The 14,822-nt window shown below is 40.3% G+C and overlaps 1 protein-coding gene across 9 annotated transcripts in view; it reads left to right on the forward strand.

Moving 5' to 3' along the window:
- The window catches only part of MARK3 (microtubule affinity regulating kinase 3), a 114,328-nt gene that overhangs the window by 76,935 nt on the left and 22,571 nt on the right, over positions 1-14,822 (forward strand). For 6 of the 9 annotated variants that reach the window (XM_087856259.1, XM_045777198.2, XM_045777200.2 and 3 more), the window contains 7 exons: positions 3,620-3,690; positions 7,447-7,503; positions 10,274-10,510; positions 10,676-10,795; positions 11,049-11,148; positions 11,464-11,576; positions 12,102-12,255. In XM_087856259.1, the coding sequence (XP_087712385.1) occupies positions 3,620-3,690; positions 7,447-7,503; positions 10,274-10,510; positions 10,676-10,795; positions 11,049-11,148; positions 11,464-11,576; positions 12,102-12,255 (852 nt within the window). The remainder of the gene's footprint in view (positions 1-3,619; positions 3,691-7,446; positions 7,504-10,273; positions 10,511-10,675; positions 10,796-11,048; positions 11,149-11,463; positions 11,577-12,101; positions 12,256-14,822) is intronic. The other 3 variants (XM_045777201.2, XM_087856257.1, XM_045777204.2) reach the window with 1 other exon arrangement.

Consider the following 14,822-nt stretch of genomic DNA (forward strand, 5'->3'; position numbering starts at 1 on the left):
TCAGTGCATTAGTATGTTTGGAATAAATGTGTACTGCCTATTCGATGGTTTTTTTTAATCAGATTTTAATGTCATTGATGTTCATCTTTCCCAAGGCCAGAAATGGTGGTTGCAATGCATATATTTAGATTTTCCTTAAAGATTAAGGACTTGTCATTTTTTGCCTATAAGACTGTATACATGTAGTCATTTTTCTGAAATGTATGTATGTAACTGTTCTCTTTTACAGAGATATTCCTTTTGGGGCTGAGGTTGGGTTAGGCTTGTAGTTTTTGGACTGCGTTTGAGTCTCCGTGTCCTTGGAAAGCGGAAACTTTCTGATTGGTCTGTGTGTGCTCCCTCCCTCTATACCTCTAGATGGTGCCTGGCACATAGCAGATGCTTAACAAATAAGAACCAAAGTGCATTTCTGAAGTCACAGACTACTAGGGACATACGGGGTTTAACTAGGGACATAAGTATGGCTTCGACTGTTTTGATTACAGGAGTTTTATTTTATCGTTAGCACTTCTTTGATCAGACAGAAAATTCAATCACAGCCTCATTGGAATGAATTAACCATTAAATAAAAGATTGTAAACCTGCCGTGGGCAGGAATGAGTTACAATAGGAAAACCTTTGGTGCCACTTTTTCATACTCCTAATTCATTATTAGTTGTGTGATTTAGAGTTTAAATGTGTGGTTTGAGAATTTAGTTGGGATTTTTCGCAATTGAGGAGGAGGAGGAAGAGCTGAAACTGAATTGCAGCACCAAAAATCTATATGAAGTTCTAATCCTTTCTCCTCATGATACAGAGTTACGTTCATAACCTTTTCAGTTGTGTAGCTTCTACAGTGCACAAGTGCTTTCTCTCACCAGATCTCCTTTGACCCTCAAAATGACTCCTGATGTAACCAGGCAGTGAAGGATGGGCTTTTACCCTCGAGGAAACAGAGGCTGGAAAGTCACTGTGGTCACCCTACCAGGCCCGCAGCCCTAGCCTTCTGACAGTAGATAGGCTCTCCTGATCGGTCAGTTGGTCATGGCTTTCCTTTCCCATATATTTTAGGTGTTAGGGTCATAGAGATTGCTCTTATATAGGGGCAAAACTAATCTGAGAAGCATCCACTTTTAGTAGAAAGAGCGCGGGCTTTCGAAAACACAGACACGGGGTCGGTCCAGCCAGGGCCTCTCATTGACAGTGTGACCTGATAAGTCAACATGTCTCTGAGTTTCTTAGTGGACGTGCTAACACAGCCCTCCTCTGAGGGCTCAGTACACTGCTCAGCATCGTAACAGCACTCCTCAGGAGTGGTGGTGCTTTTTTGGCTTGGGCTGTTTTAACCAGCTCAGCAAAGCACTACCAATCTCCAGGACATCTGTTTTTTTGTGGTTACATTTGTCATTTGCAACAACCAAAATTTCGTTAAATTGACTACCTACTCCTCCTTAACCTGGTATTTTTCGATTTGGTACGATCATAGAATTTTATACTTGGAAGGAATCTTAGAAGTCATCCAAGGCAACTGCCTAATTTTTACAGATGAAACTAAAACTCTGGAAGGTTATTCTATGCCAGCAATTCCGTCACTCATTCAGTGGTAGGACCCCAGCTAGGACCAAGGGCTTTCCGAACGGACCTGTCCAGTGTCCTCTCAACCACATGGTCCCTGACCTGGGTGGGGAGAGCCACTGTTTGCTATCTTTTTCCTAATAAATAGCCTTTCGAGGTTTTCAGTTTAGCTACTTAATCTGAGTGCTGAAATACATTTTTAATAAGGAAAATAAAGAGACCTGGGTTGAATTCCTGATTTATAACTTAGTGATTGTGAGTATGACTTTATGGTTCCAAAATCCCTTAAGAGGTTTATATTGCTTTTGAATTTATAAAAATATTTTAAAATTATATTGACAGACTGGACTTTTCTCCATGTTACTCTACAACAGCTAGTGGGTACAGCAACTAGTGGGTTTAATCCATTAGTTGTTTTTTTTTAAGTCAAAACCATTTTTCATATGATATGCACACATCTTTAGTTGTTTTCACTTTTTAACCACTTGTTTTGACATTGTATACTGTTCTACAAGTGGAAAGGTCATTTGCTTAGAAAATGCTGACATTTTACTGGGCTGACATATAACTTCATAATTCATCATAGTTAAACAAATGTGTAGTGTGAATTAACAATATATAATGCATTTTAAAAGATCATTATGCAGTCAAGTGATAACTTGAAAATATTTATGCCCGTCTAGTATTTAAAAATGTTTCAGCTAGGCTAGAGGCTTAAAAATTAGAGATATTAATATATAATTCATTGTAACTTTTTCCTCAAAAGTATTTGTTATGTTCTGAAACTAAGCATTTTTTAAGTATTAGAATTTTTTAGTCGAATGTTGTCACTAAGCTGATGGAAATACTGTTTATTTGTGTGAAGTAGATGTAATTCTTTCCCAAACACATTTTATGTCTAATTTGCTCAATTAGTACCCTTTTCTGTTGATTTCAGAGGTATCGTTTCTCTATACCCAGTTGATAAGCAATTGGCAATACTAATGTATTTCCTGAAGTGTCACCTCTTCCCTGAAGAATTAATACTGTGTAAACTACCAAGTGGATGTCCACCCGCTCGTTCTGTTGGCTTGACCTTCCCATGGAGTCCCAAAGCCCCGACTTCTCACCACCACTGCCACTTCCTGCTCACGGCCCAGCCTCCCTCATTCTTGCTCTGATTATTGTGCTACTCTCTCTTGTCTTTCTGTCCCTTCCTCAACCCTGACCTCCTCCCCCTCTGGCAGCCCGAGTGACCCTTGTAAGAGGTCAGTCATTTCATAGCCTTCTCTGCTTCTCCTTACTCAGAGCAAAGCCTGAGGTACTCTTCATGGCCTCACCCTTCCTTCCTATCTCCCATGCCCATCCACTAATTCCCTTCTCCTTGTTCACACTTCTTTGGCTACATAGCCTCCTTGCTCTTTGCTCTGCCTAAACTCTTTCTCCCCGATAACAACACTGTCCACTCCCTCATAGTAGTCCCCAAAGCACTTGCACATGCAGACACACTTCCTGTTTCTTCCCTTGCGTCTACTCCACAGTTCTCATCGGCTGACATACTATTCACTTGTTTGTTGATTGCCTGTCTCTCCCTACTAGAATATAAACTCTCCGTGAGGAAAAGGACTTTACTTGGTTCACTGCTGTATTTCCCCAGAGCCTAGAACAGTGCCTTGCAGTTAGTAGGCACTCAATAAATATTTGTTGAATGAATTAATATATTCAGGAACTGCTTTTTTTGTAATCCTACAGTGAAGATGTCATCTTCTTTTAACACATATCACTTTCCCATTTTAACTTTCAGTTTTTATTAAGCACATTGAAAACATAACCCTTTAAAGTTATATAAACATAGGAACTTTTAATTTTAAGGCTTTTCTCTAGCTTAAAGATTTTATTAAAGAACTTTTGCTTATAGTTAAATTTAAGGCTAGCTTAGTTCAGAATCCACATATTTCTGTTATCTTCATGCCTGTATTTAAAAATAAAAATTAGAGCATTCCTAAAAGTGAAACATCATCAATTTATGGGAAAATTAATGCTCAGAAGTAGGACTTCTGCTTACTTTTATTTCTCTCGATTATAGGTGAAGTATTTGACTATTTGGTCGCACATGGAAGAATGAAGGAAAAAGAAGCAAGAGCTAAATTTAGACAGGTATGAATTAGTGCACCTTTATTAATTTAATAAAGTTATCTTGCTTATTAAACCCTGAAACAGTGTTTGCCTCTCTAAATGGTTATAAGGCCCATTGGATGGAGCTGGGAGGGGGTTGGCCATTCAGTTCAACAAAAATTTATTAAGTATCTTTCATGCCTGAGGCACTGTGCAGGAGGCAACCATGGGTTCCATTTCTAGCTTTATCAAGATTTTCACCTCACTCTTAACCTTAGTTTTTGACAGTTTAGCCTCAAAAATCTAGAGTCTTTCAAAACACCTATGATTGCATTAATTGAAACCATTCCCCAGTTTTTAGCAAGAAGACTGTCACAATCTCAAAATTTGTTATTAGTTTTGTCTTACATAAGCCAGATGTAGGCTTAAATTTAACTTAAATACTAATGGTACTTTGAATTAAAAACTATTAAATAACAAATTTTGAGACCAATATTTGGCTATTATTTAACTTCATATATCTTCAACTTTTCTACCTACAGAAATTGGAGGTTATACTTAATGATTAATTTTGAAGTACTTTCCAGTTCTGATATTATTTTATTCTGTGGTCTGTGGAGGGAGGCTCAGGCTTCTCTTTATGACAAAACAAAGTCTCTTTGGCCTTTTCCATAACCATACTCTTAATTTTTATAAATTGACCACTTAAAAGCCAGGAGGTTTTGTTTTTGCCTCATAAAGCTTAAATTCCATCCCGCTAAGGTGAATCTTTCTGACTCGCAAACATTTATGTGGGTATGTTTTGTTGACTGTTGAGGAGCAGACAAACAGTGAGTGCTGCCAGCAATAGCACGTTTGAGCCTGACCCTCTCCAAGGAAGCAATTAGCGCTTCACTCTGTGACAGTTTCTCATTTCTTCTGTCTCCACCCATCCCCCTGGCGGGGTCTGACTTGTCAGAGGGACTCAGACATTTACTAACCTACATTTTGAGGCAATAGCTCAGGTTTTCATTCTAAATGTCCTCCAGAGTGGTGCCTGGGTGGCTCAGTCAGTTAAGCGTCTGCCTTCAGCTCAGGTCGTGATCCCAAGGTTCTGGGACCGAGTCCCACATTGGGCTACCTGCTCAGCGGGAAGTCTGCTTCTTCTCCCTCTGCCTCTCCACCCCATCCCTGCTCTCTCTCTCTCTCTCTCAAATAAATAAATAACCTTTAAAAAAAATAAATTTCCTGCAGAAACTCTGAGGTCTTTATTTGAGGAACCCATTAGTTGGTCAAGGAAAGATAATTTATGTGCTTTGACAACTAATTCCTTGATTTACACTGCTTACAATTTAATGTAATCCTTTTTTCTGGCCATAATATTTCCTTAAGATCCCTCATTTAAACCTGGAAGGATCAGTCAGGATATTGGTGTTTCCATTTAGCTCTGTTGCTAATTGCCATGCTTTCCAAAAGTTTATAAGCCATTCTTACTTTGACTAAATAAGAAGTTTTCCTCTTTGTGGCAAAGAGGAAGGTATGCCATACACAAGGTACACTCCGCATGAAAATGTTATGTCAGAAACAGGCCCTTCTTTCCACATCCATCAGCAGATGGTGTCTCCTTCCCACCTCCTTGGCCATTCTCATCCTAATGATCGTTTGTGTGGTTTTAAGCTTTTAAATGAACTCTTTTCTTTTCAAAGAGAGACTAGATTCCTGGCTCCATCATCTTTCCTCACCTCTTTCTTGGTAGGTTAGTAATGTTCCTGCCTCTGCTTTTTCCTGTCTAACTGGAGGTAAATTAGGTTTGTGTTTATATTTCAATCTGGAAAACATCCAGATTCACAGTATTTTTTAAGAAATAACTGCTTCTAGCTTAAAAGAATGCAAAAAAAAAAAAAAACCCACAATGATTTAAAGTTGAGTATTTTCACGTTATTGTGGCTTTAAAAGGTTAACTTTGAGTTGTTTGGAAGTAAAAGGAGAACTTCTTTGATCTCTTTGAGAAAGGGTAGGAAATTGTCAAATCTTACTCAAAAGCAGAATTTTAAAATAACTTGTAGGAGAATCTCAGTATGGGGCGGGGGGGGGGGGGCGTGAAAAGAGGGAAAGTCGGATCAGGCACAAGTAAGGTCAGCAGTACCCAGGTCCTAGGCAGTGCACCTGTTTGTTTTGGGAAAACAAAGCTATTTCGCTTTCCCAGCTTTCATGGAGAGTAGCACAGTGTAAATGATCATCCAAGGTAACAGGTGTTCTAAACCATATTTTGGCATTGGAATTTTTCTACTTTTGTTAATTGTAAGTGGATCTGATCTTGTGAATATTCATTTTATAACATATATAGCTGCTTAGTGAAGCCCTGATTTGGCATCACCCCACCCTAACCCCAATCCAGCTTCTCCTTGCTCCTTGTTCTAAACCAGAATGCCAACCAATAAAGCAGCCTGGGATGCCCAGCTGGCTCGGTCAGTAGAGCTTGCAACTCTTGATTTCAGGGTCTTGAGTTCAAGCCCCACACTAGGCGTGGAGCCTACTAAAAACAAAAACAGCATTCTCTTGAGTGTTTATGTCCAGTGTAGGTGGGTGTGTGGGGCTTACAATTAAAAGCTGATGATAACTGGAGAAACAAGCAGTATTTTCATTAGAACCCCAGTTTTGTGTATATGTGGTCATATGTAGTTACACTGCATAACACCAACAAAAAGATTAGAAGCAGATACGCTAAAACAGTGAGAGATGTTATCAGGCATGTGCTTATAATAAACCTTTTTTATATTCCCTAAAATTCCTATAATAGGTATATAAAACTTTTATTAATTAGGAAAGGAGGCTTCTGGGGTGCCTGGGTGGCTCAGTCAGTTAAGTGTCTGCTTTCACTTCAGCTCAGGTCATGATCCCGGGATCCTGGGATCAAGCCCCATATCAGGCTCCCTGCTCAGTGGGGAGCCTGCTTCTCCCTCACCCTCTGCTGTTCCCACCCGCTCTTGTGTGCTGTCTCTCTCAAATAAATAATACATAAAATCTTAGAAAGAGAGAGAGAGAGAGAGGAAGGGAGGGAGGGAGGGAGGAAAAGAAAAGAAAGGTAAGGAGGCTTCTTAAAAAATTACAAGTGTGAAATTTCAGCAGAATAGTTGTTTAATCAACAGTACTACTCACAGGAGTGATCCAAAGTTGACTAAATAAAAGCATACCATTTGCTGAGAGTAGGAGGGACCCTTATTGATCAAGCACACAATAGCTTACCTAGTTTATAGTTCACATATATTACATTTACTCTTCCATTTTAAGGAAGAGAAAACTGATCCTCAGAGAGGTGAAGTAAATTTTGCTGTCTTTGAACCCACATCAGCTAAAAGGAAGAGTGTTACAAGGAGCAGTCCTGACTGGGAAGAGAATTAATTAACAGAGGAGACCCAACCTGGATGAACTCCTGGCCATGGATAGCCTATAAGTGCCAGTTTGGTTTCAAGTTAATTACGTGGGTGTGAAAAGCTTGCACCAGAGCCATCCAGTCCTGGGTCTGGGGGCAGCTAGGGTGATTTGTTGGGCCCTGGCATCTCATTCACAGATATCCAGAATGTCAAGGGGTAGGCCCAAGAAGAGACTTTCCAGTGAAAACTAGAGAAAGCAGGAAGAACATCCTCACCTATCTCTTCTCGGCCTCACCCCTGAATTTCTCCAAATTGGAAAGTTCAAAGCACAAGAAAATTATTTTTAGAGATCCACACAGACAGGTGCTCACTGAGTATTTTGCATGTGTGAACATTAATGAAGTTTTCATCTTGATGATGATAAACCTGTGTCTCTCCTATGCAGATCGTATCTGCAGTCCAGTACTGCCACCAAAAGCGGATTGTTCACAGAGACCTCAAGGTGAGTTGCAGGGCCCTTAGTCTGTGAGTGTATGCTCTACCTGTATGTGTTCAGTTCTGGTGGTCACAGATTAGACCGTGTTATTAAATAAGAAAAAGAAAATCCTGTAATAATTGATCCTTGTAATCAGGTCTTGGTATTAGTGAAATACGAAGTTTCTTAAAAATATCTTACATTTCAGGGGCACCTGGGTGGCTCAGTCAGTTCGGTGTCTGCCTTCAGCTCAGGTCATGATCCCGGGGTCCTGGGATGGAGCCCTGCATTGGGCTCCCTGCTCAGCAGGGAGTCTGCTTCTCAGAGACTCTCCCTCTGCCATTCTCCCTGCTCATTCTCTCTTTTAAAAAAAATAAAAATAAAATCTGAAATTTCAGTTAAGGTAGCTCATAGTAAGTCTCTATAGAAATATCATCACACTACCAAACAAGTGGGGGCTCCAAAAATGTATGCGGTCACCTAGACGGTGCCCTCGGTGCCACCTGGCCACCTCTTCTGTGTCTCTGGTCACCATTCTCTCCTGTTAACAGTGGTGCTGCCTGGAGACCTACTGCACCTTCCTTCGCCTCTGCCCTCACTCTTGGCATAGAATAAGGTTTTCTATTTCCTGGAGAACATAGAAATGCCAGGCAGAAACTCCTTCAGTATCCCAGCAAGCCTGCGAAGTAAGCTGCACCCATGCCCACCCTTCATCTCTCAGAACATTCCTCTTGTTACAGTCAGTAGGGTGGCTCTGCTGACCCTGTGTCTGGGTTCTAGGCCCTCTCTACCTACTGGCTTTTCTCACCAATGGTATTTACAAAAACATGCTGAAGTCTGGACTATCTTTTACCAAAAAATTCTCCACCCCAAGTCCCCTTCCAGATACGCTAGTTTTCTCTCTCCACCTTCACAGCCTTATCTCCCTAAACATTGTCTAGATTTGTTGGTATTCACTTCCTCCCCCTGTGCATGTCATTATCATCAATTGCTTGTCCCTCTCCACATCCACCTGTGCTGCTTACATGTCCACTCTAGTACCACTGACCTTACTTGTGCCTGATCCAACTTTCCCTCTTTCACCCCCACCCCCCATACTGAGATCACTGGGGTCCACTGCAGCTCAATGTATGCTGATGACCCCCAGATCCATGCCTGCAGCCAGAGCTGTTTTCTGGGACCCGGTGCCCAGCTGACAGATGGGCACCAACTAAGCCCCGCCCCTATCCCTTGGGTTCAGAAGGTTCACTTCCTTCCTGAACTGGAATGTTCATTTCTCATTCTGACATCTCATGTCCCTCTGTGCCTCAGTCTCCTTTGCTCTACCATCCGCTCAATCCCCAGGTCCTTTTGCTACTATTACCTAAACTTTTCTTGATTGTGCTCTTTTCTGTCCCCGGGACCACTGTCCTCATCCAGACTGCCAGCATCTCGTACAGCAGCTTCTTGTTGGTCTTCCTCACTTCCAGTCTTGCCTCTCCCTCCTTTGTGTATTTTACATGCTGCAACCAGAATGGTCTTTTAAAAATACAAATAAGATTTTGTCATTTTCCGGGGCGCCTGGGTGGCACAGCGGTTAAGCGTCTGCCTTCGGCTCAGGGCGTGATCCCGGCGTTATGGGATCGAGCCCCACATCAGGCTCCTCCGCTATGAGCCTGCTTCTTCCTCTCCCACTCCCCCTGCTTGTGTTCCCTCTCTCGCTGGCTGTCTCTATCTCTGTCGTATGAATAAATAAAATCTTAAAAAAAAAAAAAAAGATTGTCATTTTCCTGCTTGAGTGACTCTTTAACAGCTTCCCATTGCCCTTAGGTTGAAAACTTGAACTTCCTTCCAGTCACTCAACTGGCCCTTTGTGATTCGGCCATGGCCATGTCCCCTACACCTCTTTTCCACACACTGTCTTTCAATTTCTTGAGTGTAAAACATACTCTGTCTTTCCTTCTGGGTTTTCAGACTGTTTATTCTGCCTACCACTTCACACCCACTACTATTACCTAAGCCTCCAGGCAGCAGCTTTGATTTCACCTCCTCGAGGAAACCTTCCTGCACCTCTGAGTGCTGGGCCCATGGCTCCCCACACATCCTCAGTTACAGCACTTAGGTCAGAGTGCAGCTGCTTGGTTTTCTACCTTTCCCCCTCTAACTCATGAGCTCCTTGACGGCCAGACCCTGTCTGTCTTGTTCAGACACAAGTATAATGCTGGATGTGTCATTGACACGTGGTAGGTATTTGCTAAAAGAAATGAAAATGACTGTGATCTGTATCTTGATTGAGGCCTGGGACTCTCCCCTCCCCGGTAATAGCCACTGCCCAGCTCTTCAGCAGTCTTTATAGATGTGGCTGTCCACTTAAAGCAAGTGTTCATTTTTTTAAAAGCCACTTATTATTATTAATTGAGAAACTATTTAAATGATTTTTTTGATCACGGGGCATTTGTTGTTTAAAATATTGCCAGAGTTAATCTATACCTTGTATCTGTTACTGGTTCTTAATGTTAAAAAAATTAGAAAATTTGGGGCACCTAGCTGGCTCAGTAGAGCATCTGACTCTTGATCCCAAGATCGTGAGTTCCAGCCCCACATTGGGTATGGTGATTACTTAAAAATAAAATTAGAAATTCTGATTTATCTCCTGTTTTTTTTGTTTTTCCTCTAGAAAGAATGTTTTCTCATTTTTTTCATTAGGATATATTAACTTTATATCATTACAAAAAGCTTTTATGAAATGTCTAATTCTATCACAGTTCTAATTCTATTTTGGTTAAATTTCATTTTTGTCTTGATGTTTTCCCTCTAGGCCGAAAATCTATTGTTAGATGCTGATATGAACATTAAAATAGCTGACTTTGGTTTTAGCAATGAATTTACTGTTGGCAGTAAACTGGATACGTTTTGTGGCAGTCCTCCATACGCAGCCCCAGAGCTCTTCCAGGGCAAGAAATATGACGGGCCAGAAGTGGACGTGTGGAGCCTTGGTGTAATTCTCTACACTCTAGTCAGCGGGTCACTCCCCTTTGATGGACAGAACCTAAAGGTATAAGAACTAGTTGTTATCCACATTCTTCAGAATGCTAAACATTTTGTTAAATGATGAGGGTTAATATTTTAATGATCTGTCAGTATGATGGGGTCTCAGTGGGTACTTTTTTAACCTAAAAATTGACTCACTAGTTTTCTTTCCTCCCTACCCCCCCCAAAGGAACTGAGAGAAAGAGTATTAAGAGGGAAATACAGAATCCCTTTCTACATGTCCACAGACTGTGAAAACCTTCTCAAACGTTTCCTGGTGCTAAATCCAATAAAACGAGGCACTCTAGAGGTAATTGCATAAGTGCAAAATTAGTAACGACTTTGGAGAGTCTTTACAGTATTTCTAGAGCTTTGCTTGGTTTGTATAACATATTGAACACTGTCCTGGGGCTTTTTAAGCAGGAATTAAGACAGTAAAGACTTTTTTTTTTTAAGTTATCCTTTGAGATATAATCCTTGAAATGTTGAAAATAAATTTTTCTAAATATTGTGGTTATCAGCATGTTTTATTTTATGCTGCTAATGAACAGTTCACCTTTCAGCAAATCATGAAGGACAGATGGATCAATGCAGGGCATGAAGAAGATGAACTTAAACCATTTGTTGAACCAGAACTAGACATCTCAGACCAGAAAAGAATAGGTAACTATTCTGTGCCTGCATGCTTGTGTGTGTGCAAGTAATGTATTTCTGTTTTGACTCCTATGGGTATGCCTAAAATGGGAATAATAGGAAGTTAAACGTAAGTTACATGAGTCAGCTTATATGTTTTATCATATTTAGGAACTTACTTGTAGTTTCCTAGAATATCACTTAGTAACTCAGAAATAAGCCAATCGCCCATTTATGTTAGAGAATCTACGATGTTTTGAGTCAAATAAAGGAAATTATTTTATCCTGTAACAGTGGTTTTGTATCCAAACAAAACACATAAACTATATTATATCCTTCTTTTAGATATTATGGTGGGAATGGGATATTCACAAGAAGAAATTCAAGACTCTCTTAGTAAAATGAAATATGATGAGATCACAGCTACATATTTGCTTTTGGGGAGAAAATCTTCAGAGGTAAGAGTAATCAGAAAGAGCTAACATGATTTTTAGGCAAATGATGAGTTTAGTAAGCTCTTTTCTTAGTTTTTATTTTGCTAATATGTGTAATATTTAATATTTCATTTTTAAATTTACCTGCAAATGACAGATCTAACTGCTATGACCATTATGAACTGCTATTTTAACTTTGAGGTAGTAACTTTAACGGTGGGTATTGTCACAAACTTGAATGTCATAAGTTAACCTATAGTCATTAATAGTTTAGAAATGATGTAAAGTATGAGATGAAGTAAACAGAGAGCATTTTAAATTATTTGAAAAAGCCTAGAAAGATCATAAATACCTGTCCTTTCATTAGCTTTTTCACCAGTCAGAAAAATATTTTTGCCCAAATTGAAGGTTGTCATTTTTGTACTTTGTGATTCTTTGTCTGTAAATGAACTGTTTGTGAGAGGTCTGTGTGTTATGAGAAGTTTAGTTTCCTAACATACCATTTGGGTCCGTGTTGTGGTTTGCTCTGTTCTTCTTATTTCCTCTTAGCTGGATGCTAGTGACTCCAGTTCTAGCAGCAATCTTTCACTTGCTAAGGTTAGGCCAAGCAGTGACCTCAACAACAGTACTGGCCAGTCTCCTCACCACAAGGTGCAGAGAAGTGTTTCTTCCAGCCAGAAGCAGAGGCGGTACAGTGACCACGGTAAGTAAGTTTGAGACCATTCCAGTGTGTTCTCCTGCAGTCTCCCCTTACACAAGAGATTTCCTAACATTGGGAAGCATCCTTTGGCTTAAGGCCTACTGGGATGGGAAATTGACTTGATTTCCTTTCAGGGCATTTCTTTCCTACCAGTCCTGCCAGTGATGGCACGATCATCTCAGGTTCTGATCTCCTTGGTACACTCAATCCTTTGGCACTCCTGCTTCAGTCTCTGGTTTTCTGTTTGCTCTCTTCCCCATCTCTGCATCAGATTTACTTTCCTGAGCTTTGTCCAGCACTTTCTGCAATGATGAAAATGTTCTAGGTCTATGCTGTCCCACAGAGTAGTCACTGGCCACATGTGGCTCTTGAGCGCTTGAACTGGGGAAATGGTTTTCAGTTTGACTTAAGCTAAATGTATGTAGCTACATGTGGTCAGCTGTGGAGAATATGTATAGAACTCCAGTTTGCCTCACTTGGTTTAAATTTTTGACCTGGGTCATTCTCAGCCACACACTGTAGCTGTTGATGTATCTAAACACTCTCACTCTTAAAATATTCACCATAGAAGTGAATCTTTTATGAAAAAGATATGGTTACTAAACTTAACAGTTATTCTGCCTTCCAGGCAGCCCCATGTGTGGGGATCCAGAGACTAGCGTGCACGCGTGTGTGTGTGTGTGTGTGTGTGTGTGTTTATTCGCCTGTAATCTGTGAATGTTAATGTTGCAGGGATTCCTTTAATTCCAGCATTCTACAATTCAGGAACCTAGACTATTTATTTGGCTGGTCCTGACTTTTAAAAATATCCCATTTATCTCTTGTTCAGTTCATTTCCCTTCTCTGGACATCATCCACTTCCATGTTTTCACCTTGAGATTTGGCACTTATGCCAGCACAGAACATTCCAGGTGTGGACAGCTTTGTGTACCAGGAGTGATGACACTTTGCTCGGTGTCCATCTCTCTTCCTGTTGATGCCACCTCTCTGTGTGGTTTGGGTGGGTGAAGCACGCCATTCTGACACTGTCAATAAGCTGTCAACATGGCTGCTGTTCTAGGGTGTAATGAGAGCTAAGAACCTGTTCTGATGCTAGGATTTGTGCACATGGCATTTGTAAACCCAGTGTTGATCTAGGTCTCTGTCTCTTTGTTCATGTTCAGGTTAGTTGTTAAGGAGGGGTTTTCAGTGCCTCTGGACAGCAAGGCATTTAGCAAAATGCCTGCAGATTACTCTATACCACCCAGTTAATTATTCCTCATTCTGGGGAGGGGGGTGGAGAACTGACTTGTTTTTGGGGTTTTTTCGTTTTCTCATTATCTCTAGTGACTATCTTAATAAGTTCATTCCTCCCTAAGTGCATATATTCCAGTTGGATTGGTAATGCCTTTCTTCTCCAGCTCTGAAAATTTTAGAGCTGAAAAGAGCTTTAGACATGGTGTCATACACTCACCTAATCCCCATTTTATCAATAAGGATAAAGGCCAAGAGAATTCACCAAGTCTCCCGAGGTTACATAGAAGTGGGAACACCTGTGACAGAAACCCCCTGGACCTCTGGCCCTGGGTCCTGTGGCTCTGTCCACAAACCCACTGATCGATTACCTCACGGAGTAGTCTTTTTATAATAATAATGATCCTTCCTTCTTGGAGCCTCTAATATTAAAAAGTGCATAAAAGAGGGGCACCTGGCTGGCTCAGTTGATAGAGCATGCGACCCTTAATCTCAGGGTTGTGAATTCAAGCCCCAAGTTGGAAGTGGAGCCTACTTTAAAATAAATAAATAAATAAATAAATAAATAAATAAATAAATAAATAAATAAATAATAAAAGAATATTTCCAGAGATCCATGGATATAGAAAGTCACTGACCTGATTCTATGCTGTTTTTTATTCTTTTATGTGGATGAACATAGTAGTCAGTAAAGGAAAGATTCAGTTATGCCTCTGGCTATATTCTTTTAAGTGCTAAAAATGGGATAAATTCTACATACAGTATCTAGTAAAACACAGCCCATTGATACCAAGTCACAGGCCTGCAACTAACCCAGCTTTTAGCTTGTCCTCTCATCTGTCCCGTTTCCTGCTTCCGGATGCCAACAGTTTATATATGCCTGCTTCTGTAAAATTACAACTTAAGTTTTTTCTGTGGTTCTTAATTTGGGTCACCTGTGTGAACCCTCTCCCCGTATGTGCGTACGTATTTTTCTAGGAAGGGTGATCTTCATTAGATTTTCAAAGGGTTCTTTGTCTTGTTAAAAAAAAAAAAAAGGTAAAGAATCAAGAATCACTGGTTTATTAGTAAATGGTATTGGGGCATATGGTAGTTATCAGAAAAAAATAAATTTACATCCATTTCTCACATCTTATACAAGGGTAGATTCCATTCGGAATGAAGATGTAAATATAAAAAATACAGAAATATTAAAAGAAAAAAACGAGATAATTTGCTTTTTCTTTATAACTTGGACTAGTGAGGGTCGTTTTGACTGTAACCCCAACACTAACAGCCATGAAAGAAAAGACAAATTTACCAAGTTTGTGTGAAAACCACATTTCTATATGAGAAAG

This window comes from Ursus americanus, chromosome 26 (genome assembly GCF_024610735.1).
Source record: "Ursus americanus isolate L20-20 chromosome 26, mUrsAme1.1.p, whole genome shotgun sequence".
NCBI classification, from domain to species: Eukaryota; Metazoa; Chordata; class Mammalia; order Carnivora; family Ursidae; genus Ursus; species Ursus americanus.